The sequence below is a fragment of the Callionymus lyra genome, chromosome 18 (genome assembly GCF_982586985.1).
Source record: "Callionymus lyra chromosome 18, fCalLyr1.hap1.1, whole genome shotgun sequence".
Lineage (NCBI taxonomy): Eukaryota > Metazoa > Chordata > Actinopteri > Syngnathiformes > Callionymidae > Callionymus > Callionymus lyra.
Window position 1 is genome coordinate 12,382,748 of NC_141835.1, and position 19,726 is coordinate 12,402,473.

A 19,726-nucleotide genomic window follows, 5' to 3' on the forward strand; every position below is an offset into this window, starting at 1 on the left:
AACGTGTCTCTTAACAGTCTTTTTTTGCAATAAGAATATAAATGAACAAACAAACAAATAAACAATGAATTAATGTGATATAAAATGTTCGTTTTTTTAACTCATGAGTTTCGTCCTCGTAAAGGATGCGGTACTTGATCTCTGACGTCACCATGGATAATAAAACTATTAAATATTATTAATAAAAAATATTTTGAAATAAATACAATTATTGTTTATTCTATGTCAATTGTGTTTATTACAATATATAAGTGATTTAAAATGAGTTATTTAAAAAAAAATAAACTAATACATCAAGTGACGTCATACGCATGACTCCAGGAAATAGTCCTCCCCGCTGCAGCCTCCTCCTCCGTCCGCTCCCTCTCCTCCTCCTCCTCCTCCTCCTCCTCCTCCTCCTCTTCTTCTCTCCTCCTCCTCTTCAGTGAGGCTGTACAGCTGGCAATTTAAAGACAATAAAGTTGCAGGAGTTTCTTCTTTCCCCCCTTAAATTTACAGCTTCACTTAATGGAAGACATGAATTAGCGGACATTTTGTCATTTCAACGTCCAGGACACATTAGCAAAGGTAAGTCATATTAGCTTAACTGTTAATCTTTCAAACTCACATATATAACATGTTTTTAAACGTCTTTTTGTACTAATTAAACGTGTTTTTATTAATTTGTAACATTTTAAGTCGAGATAAATCTCTTTATTTTTTTAGTTTTAACAATACAAAGTAGTTTGTTAATAAAGTTTTGATAAAGTTTTACTTCCTTTGTTTACTCATGACAAAGATTTCAAATGGTGTTAGAATTTTAAAATAAAAATAAAAGATAGAATCTCAGTCATGACTCTTAAATAGTTTTTTAACTTGTTTCCTTTATGGTTATCCCATATTCTGGGTTGAGACAAAGAGGACACCCTGGACAGATCGCCACTTCAGAACAGTTAAGACTCATAGATGAACCACTTCAGACTAAAAATACTTGTTAAATGTAGATATTTGAAGTATAAAAACGGCATGATATGTTTAATTTAAGATAAAAAACGAGTTCCCTACCACAAATGATATACTTTGTTAAACTATTGACTAACATTGTGGACCCTAAAATGTGTTAGTTTCAGTTTAATATTGATACAAAGATAATACATTCATTTGACTCATGTTGATTCTTAACAAAACGGTCGTACAAACCCAAACAAAAGCTTGTAAAAAAAACTAGCCAAACGATGTCATCTATTTAGACTCATGTGTGAGTCATTTATCCATGACAAGGATGTTTCCTCCACACACTGTAAAGATTAAATAGTCGACTCTGGTTCTGATCAAGTCTGTGTGTGTGGAGAACTGACTCTTCAACCAGAGTTGAACCATGTGGTCATCGGTGTCTTTTTTTCCCCCTTGGTTGTTATATATTTATTTGATTTTCTTTGTTATTGTCAGGGATTGAGAGAACTTTAAGGGGATAAACCTTTTAATATTACTTTTATTTAATATGTCTGTGTGAGCTAAACGCGGGAGGTCCTGGGATTTGTTTTACAGAAGCTGTTGTGAAAATAAAGTACTTAGATTCCTCCTATTAAGTACTTTCTGGCTTTTCAAGCCCCTGTAGCCATCCTTGTTTTATTAACAAGATTCAAAGATGCATTAAGAGTCTCTCACTTTAAGCACTTTAATCCATTTGTATAATAAATCGAAGGAAACTGTTTGGAATTATTGACAACGGAACAGGAAACAGTGGATGAAACTCTCATAGTTTTCTGTAAGTCAGGATTTGAGTAGTTTCTGAATGACTTCACTTAAAATTGTTCTTTATTTTTGTATTATTTTGCAGTCCGAAAACTGCAATTTAGCTAACCTAACCTATGAGTTCACTGAGAGGGAGTGAGGTCTTGCTTTATTTAAGGATTATTTTGTATAACTTCTTTTTATTATTCTAGATGGACATCTAGTTAGCTAGCTATCTATTTCCAGATGGACAGCTAGTTAGCTATATATCTATTTCTAGATGGACAGGTAGTTAGCTAGCTATCTTTTTCTAGATTGGCAGCTAGTTGGCTATATATCTATTTTTAGATGGACAGCTAGTTGGCCAGCTATCTATTTCTAGATGGACAGCTAATTGGCTATGCATTTCTAGATGGACAGCTAGTTAGCTATCTATCTATTTCTAGATGGACAGCTAGTTAGCTAGCTATCTATTTCCAGATGGACAGCTAGTTAGCTATCTAATTCTAGATGGACAGCTAGTTAGCTATATATTTCTAGATGGACAGCTAGTTGGCTAGCTATCTATTTCCAGATGGACAGCTAGTTAGCTAGCTTTCTCTAGATGGACAGCTAGTTAGCTAGCTATCTATTTCCAGATGGACAGCTAGTTAGCTATCTATTTCCAGATGGACAGCTAGTTAGCTATCTATATCTAGATGGACAGCTAGTTGGCTAGCTTTATATTTCTAGATGTACAGCTAGTTACCTAGCTATCTATTTCTAGATGTACAGCTAGTTACCTAGCTATCCATTTCAAGATGGACAACTAGCTAGCTAGTTCCCAGTCAGGAAACCTTCATTTAGCCAAATCTTGGCTTCTTATCTGATTGTATTATGTGTTATTCTATATGAAATTAGCTCCTTGGAGGAGGTATGCAGCGTCTCGGTGCCTCTCTTGCCATTGCTTTCCTCAAGTCTGCATATGTGTAGCGTGAAATCGAGGTGAGACCACTGAGTCAGTCGCACACGTGTTGAAAAAAGGGCGGCGGAGATGGCGGTCGCTGTACAAACACACCTCACTACTGTAGCTGTGTCTCAGGAGGAACAAACCCCCCAGTCTCTCGACTCTCCGGTGTAAGTCAAGCATCAATAGCAGGTCTATGTCGCCTCAATACCCAGAACTGTACGGGCACCTTTTCAAGGACCAAAGAAAATATTTGTTGTGCCCCCGTACTTAAATGTAATGTTTTGTCTGTTTGCACACAAAAAAAAAAGGATAACATTTTCGACAAGATTGGTTTGAGATGTTTCTGATGTGCTAGACTCTTCTTCCCCACATCACAGTGAAGTAAACATGGAGCAGATGGTTTGAATCAAGCTGCTGGAGAAACCTAATACTTTCACATCCAGCTTCTTCCAACCAGATGCCAAAACACATTCCCAGCTTCCCTAAAACTACAAATAGGATTGGATACACAAATATGACCGTTCTGAGCTTTTTTTTTCTGTGTAGATAGATTTTCTTAATTAATATTAAAGTATGTCAGTGAGTGGTTGAATTTATTTCAAATGTTGCATTTAAAAAATTTAAATATTGCTATATTCAACCATTTTAATCATTTAATTAAATATTTTCTATATTGAAAGGTTGTATTTGTTTTGTTAATTGAAATGATGTTGATTTTTAGGCATTCCTTAAAAAAAATTAGTGAATTCTATGTTTTGTATATTGATTAGTTGAATTTCTTATTTATTTAATGATTAATTCTAATATTTTCAAATGAATTATTCTGTTTGTTTTACACACATAGTTATATATATACAGTATATATTTTATGTATTAAAAAATACATGCTCTAAATTCACTTTATATATATCTATATATATATATATAGATATATATATCAAATGTCATTATAAAAACCTTGGTACATTATTGACACCAAACATCGCCATAATAATCCTGAGCTACTTGAGTTCTCAGCCAATCATGTGACGCGAAGATGATCACCTGACGACGTAGAAGCACCAGCGCATAATCATCTTAAAGACATTCACTTTTTTGCACAGTATTTGAAAAAACAACAACAAATTCAACCTTTAAATATAGAAATGATTGAATTGAATCCTTATAGAAAGAAAAATGCTGAAAATACAAACATTTGAATAAAAAAATCCAATTAAATGTTATATTCAATATTCCAATGGCACTGATATACTTCAATAAACTCGATACAAAACTTTTACTCATTAAAAGGCTGTTTATCGATTCCGGCTATTACCAAAAATGCAGATTTATTGAAAAAATTATTAAAGAATTCAAGTTTTATAGTAAGAAAATATATTTCCAGCCTCTTCCTGACTCTCTTTCTCTTCTCCGCAGATGGAAGGAAACATGCACCTGTTTACCTTTCCCATCCTCTTTGGGTTGTTATGGTCATGCTGTTCATCTCAGACGATACCGACGACCACAGTGAAGCCCACGTCGACGCCACCGTCGTCCCCGCAGACCCCGACGGAGAGACTGAAGCTCAGGCTCACGGGTTTCCCCCGCAAACACAACGAGGGGCGCGTCGAGCTTTTCCACAAGGGCGAGTGGGGAACCATCTGTGACGACGACTTCTCTATATCCAACGCCAACGTCCTTTGTCGACAGCTGGGATTTGTCTCGGCCACGGGATGGACACATAGTGCCAAGTATGGCAAAGGACTAGGTGAAAAAAATGTTCAAATTTCTGTGAGAGACCAGCTCATATGTACATCATCTTATTTATTTAATTTTTATTATATTTATTTTATTTATTCTATTTATTTTATGAACCACAGAGTAGTCTTCTTAACCAATCCGTACCAGACATTCAATGGTTTCCTGTCATTAAAATGTTATTAATTTGATATAACGGTGAATTTAGAAGGATGTATTTTAATATTACATTTTTTTAATATTGTAAAAATGAGAATTAGGATCTAATGTTATAGGTGCTTATTTTGAGTCTGACTATCATGACATATACTTTTTAGAATTAAAAAAAAGTGGAGGATTTATATTTAAAATTACATTAAAACATTAAATATATAATTCAAAACACTTGAATTTACAGTTTTCATCACTTAAAAATACATTTTTACGTAAAAGTCTCAAACTCAATCACACAATGGACCAAAATCCTTTATCAGTAATATAAATTTAATTTATATAGCACTTTTTAAACTGTAGTAACAAACGACTACAGTTAAAAAAACGATCAATCCATTAAAACAGCACAGTAATAAAACAAGATAAAACAACACGCATTCCATTCAGGGAAAATATTATAAAATAAAATGATAAAACACTGAAAATATAGGAGAGTATAAACCCATTAATGAACCCGGTTAATGGTTTAAAGGCGACATCACTCAAAAGCCAGTCTGTAAAAGTTAAAAAGAGATTTAAAAGAAGGCACAGGCTCAGCCAGTCTTATCTCCTCAAGGAAGGCCGTGCCAAAAAAAATGTATATTTATCTAATCTGAGGTATGATTTCGTAGTTTTCTACTCATTCTTTTAGGCTCCATTTTTCTTAATTATCTCTGTTTTTGTTCTTGTTGTTGTTCACCAGACAAACTCCAGTTTTACCGTAATTGTTGACATCCATATTCTCTTGTTTTATCTTCATTATTTGAGTTTGACACATGTGCTGTACGTAAAAAGTGTCACATTCAACTTCCTGCTTCCACAGGGAAGATCTGGCTGGATAACGTCCAGTGCAATGGCGGCGAGAAGAGCATCGAATTCTGTAAGTCGCGCGGCTGGGGAAACAGCGACTGCACGCACGACGAGGACGCCGGCGTCGTGTGCAAGGACGAGAGGATCCCGGGTTTCGTGGACCCGAACGTCATTGAAGTGAGTTAAAAAAAGCTTCATTTTGAGTTGGGTTTTCTGTTTGGAAGAAGAAAGCCGTGTTGAGCACACGTGATGTAAAGGGAAGAAACCTTCTGTGCAGGATTTGAAACCCATCTGGGATTGTTTAAAAAACCTCAGCGTGACTTCAGCACCACACACAGACACACACACACACAACATGTGTTCTTGTATTCCCGCAGTTTTCCAGCAGCCAGCAAGAAGTTTTAAGAGCTCACAATAATCATGTTTGTTTATGTTGTTCGGGTCACTAGTGCAGAATCGTTTCTTGAACAAAAAAAGCTGCAGAAGTGTGTGTTGATCAGGGCAGGATAACACCATAAAGCCAGTAGATTTAAAATCGTTTATCCAGTTTAATTTGCAGCCAAAAATGTTAGCAATGGAATGTATAATAAAATATCTACAATGATATCATCATTGGCTTAGAAAAGTTGTAAAAACATGTTTTTTTCATTTTGCAGTTTGATGAAACGTTATTGCTTTATTTTAAAATCAAAGGAATGTGTTTCCATGTAAACGGTGTTACGCATTCTTTGTGTTGTTCATAAAGATGTAAGTAATTCATTTATATTTCTCACAAAGTACTTAAACAACAGAACAATACACAGTTAAAAAATACTTGATTTACATGGATTTCAGTTACAACATAGAGACCAACTTACAGCAGCCCCAATATTTCTATATTATATTTAAAGGTTCTGAATATAAAATTTGATTTTGAAATACATTTTTTAATTAAATTAATAATATTTGACAAATAAAAATGTAACCTTTCAATATAGAAATAATTGTAATAACTCAAAAAAGAAAATTAAAAGTTTATGAAAACAATATTTCGGGCGCACGGTGGTGCAGTGGTTAGTGCGGTCGCCTCACAGAAAGAAGGTTGCTGGTTCACTTTCAGGACAAGCCAACTTGTGACCTTTCTGTGTGGAGTTTGTACGTTCACCCCAATTTTCGTGGGTTTACTCTGGGCACTCCAGTTTCCTCCCACAGTCTAAAAACATACAGAGGTTGATTGAGAACTTCCATGAGAATGTCCATAGGTGTGAGTGTGTGTGTGAATGGTTGTCTGTCTTTGTGTGTCCTGCGACAGACTGGTGTCCTGTCCAGGGTGTCCCCTGACTCTCGCCCAATGAAACTGGGATAGGCTCCAGTCTCCCCGCGACCCCCATAAGGGATAAAGCGGCAGCAAATGAATGAACATTTCAATAAAAACTTTCCAAGTTTCAACCATTTAAAAGTCTGATGTCACTGAAATACTTTCATGTGTTCACTCCGGGGCGATGTTAAAAAGGTCAAAAACTAAAGTTGTTGAGCAGATGAGGTCACCGCAACTGAAAAAAAAGATAAAATCCTGCTTTTTAATCTTTTACATCTGTGCTCAGATTTATTTCCGAATTAAACCAGAGTGACTCACAGAGAAGTACGACATCATACTGATAAAAGATTATCCGTTCAAACGATGCCTTACATTCCTGCGATGATGAAACCACCACAGTTAAACAAATATTTATATATATATATCTTTCTTGTGATAAAAATAAAAACCGTCCATTTTCTCCTGCAGGCCAACGTTGACTACAACAAGGTGGAGGAGGTTCGACTCCGGCCGGTCCTCGCCACGGCCAAGAAGAAGGTGCCGGTGACCGAGGGCGTGGTCGAGATCAAATACAAAGACAGCTGGACTCAGATCTGCGATCGGGGCTGGACCGTCAAGAACACGCGTGTGGTCTGCGGCATGTTGGGATTCCCTCACGAGAAGAAGGTCAACAAGAACTTCTACAAGTAAGAGAGGCACACGGATGTATGGCTTAAGAACATTTTTTATCGTTTAAAAACCAGACGACTGTCGAGAAAAAAGGGAGCATTCAAGTGTTGAGGATTCCTTAATGAGGTTGAAGACATTTCGACCTCGTCACGATGGGGCATTTAAGGGCTCAGACTTTTTTTTTTTTCCAGCTCCTCCGAGTCTTGCCAAAATTCCACAGTTGACTCCAGTCAGAGTCTTTTCATTCATCCCGGCTGTGGGTTCACAGTAGCACGGAGTGGGGGGTGTTTTCTATCGGGGGGGTGTGAAGGCTGGAGCTCTGAAGGGGAGGAATAGTATCATGTAGGAATTCTAAAACTGGACTTTGGTTCAGCAGGGTTACACAAAACCCATCATTTTCGAAGACTTGAATTGCAAGAAAAGTTTGGCTTAAAATGAGATTTCACTACTTTTACGTAATGACTTCAATCAAAAGCACCGATGAAAACAACAAGGAAGTGTCACAGAAATCTTGGAATGACGTATCGTCGGCTTTTCTCCGCCCTCCGTGACAAATGGCGTCAGAAGTAGGGTGGTAAAATCAAAGGTGCCTGCAGTACAACAACGAACGTTAAGCATGATACTTTTATTTATGGTATATACAAACGAGATATGTTTAATTTACACCTAAATACACATTAGCAAGTGATAGATGACAATGTTTTGACCTACATGAATGACTTTTAATCATAATTGAATCGTTAAAAACTGTATTTATTTTGGTTTTATTCATCTACTTTATTTGAATTTGATCTCAGTTGCGAGTATAAATATACAGATCAAATAAGTTTACCAACAACAATGGGCCCTTTTGTTTATCGTGACACTTTTGAGGGGCCATCAAGATGGCGGAATGAAGAATAGCTGCCTTTAAAGGAAGAAAAAAACAAGAACAAATAAAGCAAAAACATAATAATGGTAAAGACAGGTAATAAAATCAAAGTTTAGTAAAAAATCATCAACGTTTGTCATTACATTTGACGATATACGTACTTATATAGTGTTTTTCGTTGCAATACTCTAATTTGTCATTAATTGAACTGAAAAGCAATATTAATTCCTCTTTATCTTGAAGTTACACAAAATGAGACATAAAAAGTTGCTAAAAGACTTAATAAATCCCTTAATAACTAAAAAAGTCATACATAGATTCGAAGCTGCAGAAAAAGGAAGATGTTTGCGCTGGAATTTTGTTACATCCGGAGCTCTTTCACGATATGCTGAATCCTTCATGGAATCCCAAAAATGTTATTCCCCGCGGACGTTAGCTTGAGCGCAGGCGCGAGTACATCTGCGTGTGCCATACATAAGCGGCCTGTAAAAGTTTGTATTTGCATGTCGTCTCTCTCCTGTGTGTGATGGAATTCGGTCCGTCTCGATCGTTGCAGACGTCTGAGAAAGCGGGCGGCTGAGAACCCCGGCAGGTCAAAGGGTAATGTTTCGGCAGGTGGAAGGTACTGTTGATGGACAACCCGCCGCCCGCCAAACTAGTCAGACAGCGGGTTTCCTGCTCTAGTTAGTGTGGTAGATTCCCGTGGGGCATGTGATCGGTAGTTTGTGTAGTTTAAAGAATCTGTTTCCACTAACGCTTGTTGAGTTTACTAACTCGGTACTGTCATGCTCAGTGCGCAGCATACATGCCATTCCTCTGATAAACCCGTAGCCCATTAAAAAAAAGCCCTAAATTTAATTTAATGTATTGACGGTAGGAGGGCGCTAGTTCTTTTCTTAATATATACACACCTGCATGAATCTTTCAAGACATTTAACTTGAAAAATGGTAAAAGAATTGGTCCCAATAGAAGCTATAGGTCACTTTGAGGTCAAATGTACGTGGACATTAAACACAAAACATACAGTATTATTGGTTGACTGAAGTGTTGTTCCACGTAATTTTGACTTCAGTGCACACAAATACTTGTTGTTAAACTGACTAAATGTATATATGTACTGTATATCGACTACTTTTATCCTTCTCCTTAACCCCTGCAGTCTAACCCATCTTTACCTTACAGGCCGACACCCAAAGCTAAAGCTAACGCTAAGTCTAAACAGGGCAACGCTGGCAAAAAGTCAACAGGAGGGTAACTATTGAAGGGTCTAATCGAGGAGCCTGACAAGATCTTTCTCCATTTGTGTTTCATTTTTCTGTCCTTTGAGTCACATTTTTCAAAGCAGAACGTCGCTATTTAAGCTAAAGGCCGCCATTTTGTAATTTGTGTTTAGTAAATGATGATGTATTTATTCTTTTTTTTTGTGTCAAATTCCAAACTAATGTATAAAAAAGTTCAATATTAAACAAACAAACAACACAAATGTTTTTTTCTTTTATAGTCTTCATATGCTTTAGAAAAGCTATGTTGGCGCTTATGAGAATTGTTGCAATGCTAGGCTAACAGGTTTAGCTAATTCTGGCAACTTTTAGCCTAATAAGACTTAAATTATCACTTTTTGTTAAATAATAAACTAATGGCGTTTTATATAAGTGTATAAATTGTGTTTGTACAATTCTCTTTGTGTCTTTGATGTTTTTATGTATGTCTGTAATTTTTTGTGCACTGATTATTTCATTTGAAACATTTTGTCTTGAAAAAAACACATCTTCAAAAAACAAAAATACATTTTTGGAAATCACATTTTGAAAAACTTCAAAATTCTTTTTTTTGGATATCAGTATCTTATGGATTCATCCCTGATCAATATTATCAATCAAACAGTGTTTGAGGTAACATGTTCCCTCTCCAGGTTGTATCTGGAGCGTCAGAAGCACCAGTACCACGTCCACTCGGTGACCTGCACGGGCACAGAGGTCCACCTGGCGGCCTGTCCGCTGGAGTTCAGCAAACCCAACGGCACCATCAACTGCGACGGCGGCATGCCTGTCGTGGTCAGCTGCATCCCCGGACCCCTGTTCGTGCAAAACACCGCCTTCAAGAAGAAGCTTAAAACATCAGTAATTTGACAATCAAAAACCTAAAACACGACTCCTTGAGTAAGGAAGAAAACATCCATTATTTTTTTTCATTTAGAATAACGTCCGGCTGAAAGGGGGCGCCCGTCCCGGGGAGGGACGCGTGGAGGTGCTGAAGGACAACGAGTGGGGTACGGTCTGTGACGACCGCTGGAACCTCCAGTCGGCTAGCGTGGTCTGCAGGGAGCTCGGGTTCGGCAGCGCCAAAGAGGCTCTCACCGGCGCTCGCATGGGTCAAGGTAATAATGAGCATTATTTCAACCTTTTTGATAAAAGAGCTTGTGATACTGGACCATATGTAAAGTACAAGATAATGAAAATATTTATTTCAAATAAGATTTCCTGATCGTTTCTAAAACACGTTATTTACCTACTCATAATGCATCTATTTATCATCTGGAAAACGTGGGGGACACCACCGATTAATTATGTGATTCCCAGAAATCATTTTATCCATTTATTCATTCCATTCATTCAGAAAGAAAAAACTTGATTCAGCCGGACCTTGGCAGAGACGTTCGAGCTCATGTGTACATATAAATCTACCGGAGAGGAAGTTTCCGAAGGATCACAAAATCTCTGAGGTTTCCAGCAAACCAGAGGAATATCAGGCCACCTTCAGCGGCCGCATGAGTCAGAGAGACATTCCTAGACAGATGTCAGAAAATCACCCCAAGGAATTCCATTTGCATTGGCATAATGAGCTTCCCGCCGGTGCCATTTAGAGAGGGAGTGTAAAGCAAAGAGCTGCTGATTTGGAGCGTCGACGTCAGCAAATATGGCTCGAGAGAGAGTTTGAAAGTCATGCAACGTTTTGTGGGAAAGCTATAAAAAATAATTGAGAATAAAGACGTGGGATTCGTGAAAAAAAAAGGCCTCGATTAAGATGTTTTATTTGTTTGTTTACGAGCAGGAATGGGGCCCATTTATATGAATGAGGTGAAGTGTGCCGGCCAGGAAAGATCCATTTGGAACTGTCCCTTCAGAAACATAACATCGGAAGACTGCAAGCACTCGGAGGACGCCGCCGTGCGCTGCAACCTTCCACACCTGGGCCTGGAGAACACGGTCAGACCATATTCCAGTGGATTTGATGAAGGATGAAGTATATCAGTGTCGGCAGAATATTGAGTGGTTTAAATCAACATTTAACTTTAAATACTTTTTTAATGCAATGTTTTATTATATTTATTATTAGTTTAATTAAATAATTTCTTTTTTAAAAGGTTTAATTCTTCTTTATTGAACGATTGAAGTAAATATTTGCTTTATTCAAAATTGGATTTGTTTGTACTTTTAAAATAATTGAATTAGAAAAAATGAAGGAAACATTCGATACAGATAGAGTTTGTCGTCCTAATTCCAATAAAATCAAAAGTAAATGTTAATAATTTTTTTATTTTTTTTTATTTGTAGCATTTTAAATTGAATAGAAAAATGTTGGTATAATAGTGCCAAAAGAGTTTGAATTTTCAGCCAATCATGTGACGCACAGTTGATCACATGACACACAATCAAGCTTCATATATTCTGAAAAAAACCCAAACAAGTTAACTTTTAGAAAAGTTTCAACATTTTGACTATAAAACTCCACCATTCAATATTCTATTTGAACTGAGATACTTCCATAGATGGTAAAAAGTCTGCTTTCATATCACTTTTTTATTTTGTTCATTTCGTCCAAAAGGCTGTTAATGAACAAAATACTGTTTTTTAAAAACCTTTTTCTCACGTTTCTTAATTGGTGTCAAGTTTGGTTCATGCTTTATTTTGCTCATCCTGGCCCATTAAAAAGTCATAAATGTAATCAAATCAATCATTCTTGACACCAATATAAAAGTCTCTTGAAGCACATCTTTAGCAGCATTTAAACGTTTCCATTCTGTTGAAAACTTTCACTTTTGAATGGAAATGTTTTTGCTCTTCCTCATGCGTAGCTGCTTCGTAGCCACTAACCGCTCAGACTCTCACAGATCCAGCTCGAAGGGGGAAGGACGAGGTATGAGGGCAGAGTGGAGGTGTACAGCACCGACTCCAATGGGACTGAGACTTGGGGCCTGATCTGTGGAGAGACATGGACCACTAAGGAGGCCATGGTAGCCTGCAGGCAGCTGGGCCTGGGCTACGCTAACCAGGCAGTGAAAGTAGGTTATTTAACAACTTAACGTGAAGTTAAACCTTCATTAAAGTATCATTGAATAATTAGATTATTAAAAACAGGGTATTATTTATTTTATTTAAAGATATAAACATAAAACAAGGGACATAATATAAAAAGGAAAATAAATAGAATATGCAGTAAATACATTTATAATTTTAAATTAATATGGATAGATCGGATTTTTAGTAGATGGATGAATGGATGGATGGATAGAATGATGGACTAATAAATGGATGGATGGATAGAATGATGGACTAATGGATGGATGGATAGAATGATGGACTAATGGCTGGATGGATGAATTGATGGATAGAACGATGGACTAATGGATAGATAGATAGATGGATAGAATCATGGACTAATGGCTGGAAGGATAAATAGATGGATGGATAGAATGATGGACTAATGGATAGATAGATGGATAGAATCATGGACTAAAAGATGGATGGATGGATTGAAGGATAGAATGATGGACTGATGGACTGATGGACTGACGGACGGATGGATGGATGGATAGATAGGCCCCGAAAAACGAATGACCTTGACTGCGAGATAAAAATAATAAATAAAAAAAGTATCTTTTTTATACGTTAAACAATTACATATATGATTCGGAATAATGGATGAAGTATTAAAAAGAAAGTCAAAATAATTTGAAATTGTTTCAAATGTATTAGAAATTATGTTTATGTTGTTCAAAGGTATACAATAAAAATAAAACCAAAGTTTTAATTGGTGGATGTAAAGTAAAAGAGTTGTTATGTTTTTACTTTTCGAGTGGTGGTTTGAACAAGTTATGAAAATTATATGATTATATAATATGAGTTTGCGACCGACCTCTGAAGGGCCACATTTTTACAGACAGACAGATTGTTAATGAATAAAGAAAATCAGATAATTTGACAAGACAAAAAAGTCCAGTTTCATAGTTTATGTCCAAAGATGGTCTTTAAAGGCGGATATCAAACTAATGAAAGCTACTATCAGAACATGTATGACGACATTGATTTTAACTTTAAATCAATGTTAAAACTGCACAAACTGAATAAACTGCTGCGAGTTTATTCATTAAAACTGCAGCTCATACAGTTCAAATGTAACATGTGCAAAAACCACACGATGGGTTTCACATGTGGCCAGAACAAAATACTAACTAGGTCAGAGATGGTGACCTCATCTCTTCCCACCCGACACTAACCCACTTCAAAGTCCCTTAAGGCGGGCACATGAACCCAGTCCCGGGGCCCGAGGTTCGTCGTCCCCTCACTGACTCCCAGCAGGGTGTTCTTGCAGATCCGGATAGTGGGGGGCCGCAGCACTTATGAGGGCAGAGTGGAGGTTCAGGTTGGGTCCAGGTGGGGCACGGTGTGCAGCACAGGCTGGACCACCAAGGAGGCCATGGTGGTCTGTCGGCAGCTGGGCCTGGGCTACTCCATGCATGCCATCACTGTAAGTAACAGTGGCAGAAGAAATCCTCCAAAATGGTAGAAAACATTTTGGAAGGAAAACAAACGAAAGAAATATGTTTGAAACATGTATTAAAAAAATGTGCCTGTTGATGATGTTTGGTTATAGCACATGTGGGTAGAGAGGATATAAAAATAAAAACCTTACTATTATGGGTGAAATACTACTTGTTATCAAGTTTAACATAGAATGTGAAATATCTTAAGTTAATAATACCATCATGGTAATAATACATGCTGGAAATGATGTTTACTTCTTTAATATTTAATGTTTTTAAATTGTTATCGAGAGAATATTTTATATAATCATTAAGTAGGAAGTTTATCAGTTTCATCGTTATATTTAATGGTTGAACATTTGAAATGTAGAAACATTCTTTATTAAAATGTTTTTTAAGCAATTCATTATTTACTTTATAATTGGATTTAATCATTTGCTCTTTGAACGCTTACATTTGTTGCTTATTTCTAAAAATAAATGGAAATAGAAATTGAGTTTTCTATTCCAATTATAAGTATGATTATAATAATAATTACACTCGATTTATTATTTTAACATAATTGTATTTATCCATAGCCTTTATAATTGAAAAATGTTGACACTGAACATTATTTCAATGCTTAAAAAAACGTTAATGTCAAATTCAATCATTAAACATTTGATGGCACTGATACAACTGCATAAATTGTGAAAAAAGAAATGTGTAAAACAAGATTTCGAGGGAGACAAAGAATTATATCCAGCAAAAGGTCAGGCTTAGAAGATATTATTTATTATAATAATAGGATTTAAGTCCTTAAAATAATTTGATAGTAAATATAGACTTGAAACATGGAAAGTACAAAGAAAAATGGATTTTAGTTCACTTTTGTTAATTTGATTGATCTCTCTGACATCATCTGGGCCACATAAATAGTGTCACGTGACCCTCGAGCGTCTCCTTACACGTAAAACATGCTTTCGTTTTGTAAAATATTCACGCTTTTCGTCCCAATTTTCAACTCGCCGTCATTCTTCTGATCATCGTTTTCTTGTGTCTACGCTCGTGCTTTGCTGTTCCTGGACGTCGCTTTGGAAGGAAACCTGGTACTGGGACAGCAGCAACGTCACCGACATGGTGATGAGCGGCGTCAAGTGCACGGGAAGCGAGATGTCGCTGAGTCAGTGTCAGCGACACAAGAGCGTCAGCTGTCAGAAGTCGGCGGCCAAGTTCGCCGCCGGAGTCATCTGCTCAGAGAGTGAGCGACGGAGACACTGGTTTCTATGGCCCCTGGTTTCTGACTCTGCTTCCATTTGTAGCCGCCTCTGACCTGATCCTGAACGCCCCCCTGGTCCAGCAGACGGTCTACATCGAGGACCGGCCCCTGCACATGCTCTACTGCGCGGCCGAGGAGGACTGCCTGTCCAAGACGGCCGCCAACGCCAACTGGCCTTACGGACATCGCCGGCTGCTGCGCTTCTCCTCGCAGATCGAGAACATCGGTCGAGCCGACTTCAAACCCAAGGCCGGGCGACACTCGTGGGTCTGGCACGCCTGTCACGGGTAAGAATTGATCCATGATCTCTTGTTATTTTTACCAAAAATATTAAAACTTAAAATATTGATACACTTAAATCGGAATATTTGCTTCACAATACCGTATTAATACTCAACAGCAGTGTGTCGATATATATTCAAAATTAATACGTCTTTATTCCAAATCATATTTTTGATTTTTCTGGTTTATATTTCAATAAAAAATGTTTTATTTGTTATTTTATTTATTTTTAATTAACATGCAAATATTCACGGCGTTTGTTCATTTTTGTGTCGCAATTAAACTTCTGGCCACTAGATGGCAGCAGTCATAAAGTCCTTCGCAGCTAAAGGAACAGTAAAATCCTGTGAGATTCCGGAAATGACTGAGGAAGAGAGGATACAGTGACTCCAGCAGCTTTTAAAGCTGATGTTTGGGCATATTTTGGTTTCAAAACAAATGAAAGCAGTTACAACTGAGGACGAGAGGATACAGTGTCTCCAGCAGCTTTTAAAAGCTGATGTTTGGGCATATTTTGGTTTCGAAACAAATGAAAGCAGTTACAACTGAGGACGAGAGGATACAGTGTCTCCAGCAGCTTTTAAAAGCTGATGTTTGGGCATATTTTGGTTTCAAAACAAATGAAAGCAGTTACAACTGAGGACAAGAGGATACAGTGACTCCAGCAGCTTTTAAAGCTGATGTTTGGGCATATTTTGGTTTCAAAACAAATGAAAGCAGTTACAACTGAGGACGAGAGGATACAGTGTCTCCAGCAGCTTTTAAAAGCTGATGTTTGGGCATATTTTGGTTTCGAAACAAATGAAAGCAGTTACAACTGAGGACGAGAGGATACAGTGTCTCCAGCAGCTTTTAAAAGCTGATGTTTGGGCATATTTTGGTTTCAAAACAAATGAAAGCAGTTACAACTGAGGACAAGAGGATACAGTGACTCCAGCAGCTTTTAAAAGCTGATGTTTGGGCATATTTTGGTTTCAAAACAAATTAAAGCAGTTACAACTGAGGACGAGAGGATACAGTGACTCCAGCAGCTTTTAAAAGCTGATGTTTGGACATATTTTGGTTCGAAAACAAATGAAAGCAGTTACGACTTCGTCAAGAGTCACGTGGTCTGTAAGTTCCAGAGTGAAGTACTCGACAATACTACAAATATATCCTTGTTACTACAGTATCACAGTATATCATACCATGGTGCGTAACACATCATGAGATAGCATTTTATAATAGCATATTGAACATTTAAATACTTTGATTTGAAGAAACCATCTGACGCGGTACATCTACGGTAAAGAGTACATTTGAATTGTTGGATCTAACAAAACTCTTGTGCAGCCACTACCACAGCATGGACATCTTCACACACTACGACCTGCTCAGCTCCAACGGAACCAGAGTGGCAGAAGGACACAAGGCCAGCTTCTGTCTGGAGGACTCTGATTGTCAAGAAGGTGCTTCTCATCCCCACGTTTGTCTCTCGTCATCAATATGAAAGACGAATGTTCATGTGACTTCCAGGTATATCCAAACGCTACGAGTGTGCCAACTTTGGCGACCAGGGCATCACCGTGGGCTGCTGGGATTTGTACCGACACGACATCGACTGCCAGTGGATCGACATCAGCGACGTCAAACCTGGGAACTACATCCTTCAGGTGGAATTATATGAAGTCAAGATGAAACACAAGCTTTACCTAAACAGTACATTTCTCTGGCTCCTCCCAGTGTCAGAGAAATGTAACTGCAACGTCATGGAACCGCATGTCAGATAGATAAAAAGCATATTTAATTTGGTTTGTTTTAGTCACATTTTAGAACGGGTAGCATGATGTAGATAGATGGATAGAAAGATAAACTGTATGTAGTATTATATAGCATGATGTAGCTTCATGTAGCATTATATTGCATGATAAACCATGATGAAGCATTACATAGCATGATGTAGAATCCTGTAGCTTTATGTAGCATGATGAAACTTGATGTACCATTATGTAGCATCATGTGGCATCATGTAGCTTTATATAGCAGCATGATGAACCTTGATGTACCATTATGTAGCATGATGTGGCATCATGTAGCTTTATGTAGCACCATGTAATATGATGAACCATGATGTAGCATTATGTAAGCATCATGTAGCTTTATGTAGCACCATGTAATATGATGAACCATGATGTAGCATTATGTAGCATCATGTAGCTTTATGTAGCTTTATGTAGCACCATGTTCCATAATGAACCATGATGTAGCATGATGAAGTGTGATATAGCATGATTTAGCTTTATGTAGCATCATGTAGCATGATGAACCATGATGTAGCATGACGAAGCATTATGAAGCATCATGTAGCATCATGTAGCTTTATGTAGCACTGCGTAGCATGATGAACCATGATGTAGCGTGATTAAGTGTGATATAGCATGATTTAGCTTTATGTAGCATCATGTAGCATGATGAACCATGATGTAGCATGATGAAGTGTGATGTAGCATGATTTAGCTTTATGTAGCATCATGTAGCATGATGAACCATGATGAAGCATGATGAAGCATCATGTAGCTTGATGTAGCATGATGAACCATGAAGTAGCATGATGAAGTGTGATATAGCATGATTTAGCTTTATGTAGCATCATCTAGCATGATGAACCATGATGTAGCATGATTAAGTGTAATGTAGCATGATTTAGCTTTATGTAGCATCATGTAGCATTATTTAGCATCATGCAGCACATGTAGCTTTATGTAGCATCATGTAGCATTATTTAGCATCATGTAGCATTATGTAGCATCGTGTAGCATCAAGTTATGCAAATCATGTGAGAAGAAGTAGTTTAGGTCAGAGACCCTCACGTTAGCAAGTAGGAAGCTCCTCCTAATTTAATGATCAGTAAAAAATATCACTAGATTTATTGACAAAAGTGACCTTGAAAACTTCCTTCTCAGATCGTGATCAACCCCAACTACGAAGTGGCCGAAAGCGACTTCTCTAACAACGGCATGAAATGCAACTGCAAGTACGACGGGAATCGAGTCTGGCTACACAACTGTCATAACGGTGACGACACACACACACACACACACACACATTGAATCTCACTTGTTCATTAATAATCCTCTTTTTTTTTTTCTTCACGTCTTCAGGCGACGCTTTCAGCGAAGAGGCCGAGAGGAGGTTTGAGAAATATCCCGGACAGTTGAACAATCAGATCTCTTAACTGTCAATCATCCGACCCACAGAGGATAACACAATCTTTTAAAATCCTCTGAGGTCAATGATTATTATACTTGAATGTTCAAGTGATGTTTATGAAAATGATTTCACTGAATGAGATGATTGTAAAAAAAAACAAAATGGTTTTTTTTTAGAACGTGACTGGAAATGTTTCAGGATCTTCAGGATGAACGAGTTCATCACTTTAGTTTTTTTTAAATGTATTTATTACTGTTGGTTTTTTCTACGTGGCCAGTAGTTCTTCATGATTTCAAGAAACAAGATTTTCTGTAATTATTTCACACCAAATAAAACAGATGATGACGCTTCCTTTCTTTTTGTTTATATTTGACTGATCTGAACATAACTTGTTTAAATATATATGGGTGCACTTTTATTTTGAAGGCTCGCTTGAAGGGATCCTGCAGTAAGATACATCAAGATAAGCAGATTTAATGTTTGCATTACATTCCTTGTATCTCATTTATTCAAGATATCTTTACACTATTCATTTATTCATAAGAACATACTGGTAATAAGGTGTGTATTGTATTCCCTGTATCTTGTTTATTCAATATGTTTTATTTATTCTTATTAACACGTTTCTCTCTTCCTGTCCATGCTTTTATTTTGAAGGCTACATCTCTCCTATTCAAGCTTTTTTTTTCAATTAATATCTAATAATTATTTGTTTTGCCTTGCGTCATGCTTTTAATTTGAATACTTGTTTGAAGGGATCTTACAGTAAGAAACAACAAGATAAGTACATTTAAGATGATTTTGTATTTCATACCCTGTATTATTCAAAAATATAATTGAATTAATCATTTCTTATTACAAGCTTTGGCATTGTTGTCCATGCTTTATTTTGAAGGACTTGCTTGAAGGAATCCTACAGTAAGATACAACAAGATAAGATGTTTTTATTACATTCCTTCTATCTCTCTTATTCGAGATATATTAATAAAAATAA

General features: G+C 37.0%; 1 protein-coding gene across 5 annotated transcripts; it reads left to right on the forward strand.

Moving 5' to 3' along the window:
- The first annotated feature begins 347 nt into the window (after positions 1–347).
- Positions 348–19,083, forward strand: loxl3b (lysyl oxidase-like 3b). 5 transcript variants are annotated; one of them, XM_087779613.1, is made up of 17 exons: positions 348–567; positions 4,079–4,409; positions 5,415–5,578; positions 7,167–7,384; positions 8,795–8,860; positions 9,422–9,490; positions 10,152–10,359; positions 10,436–10,616; positions 11,291–11,445; positions 12,351–12,521; positions 13,832–13,987; positions 15,084–15,243; positions 15,305–15,548; positions 16,876–16,991; positions 17,059–17,195; positions 18,486–18,597; positions 18,684–19,083. In XM_087779613.1, exons 2-17 carry the CDS (start codon positions 4,079–4,081, stop codon positions 18,755–18,757), a joined length of 2,562 nt encoding a protein of 853 aa, XP_087635739.1. In that variant the 5' UTR covers positions 348–567; the 3' UTR covers positions 18,758–19,083. The 5 variants fall into 5 exon arrangements, with proteins under 5 accessions (XP_087635739.1, XP_087635735.1, XP_087635736.1 ...); XM_087779609.1 differs by lacking the exon at positions 13,832–13,987; XM_087779610.1 differs by lacking the exon at positions 12,351–12,521.
- Positions 19,084–19,726: the final 643 nt, after the last annotated feature.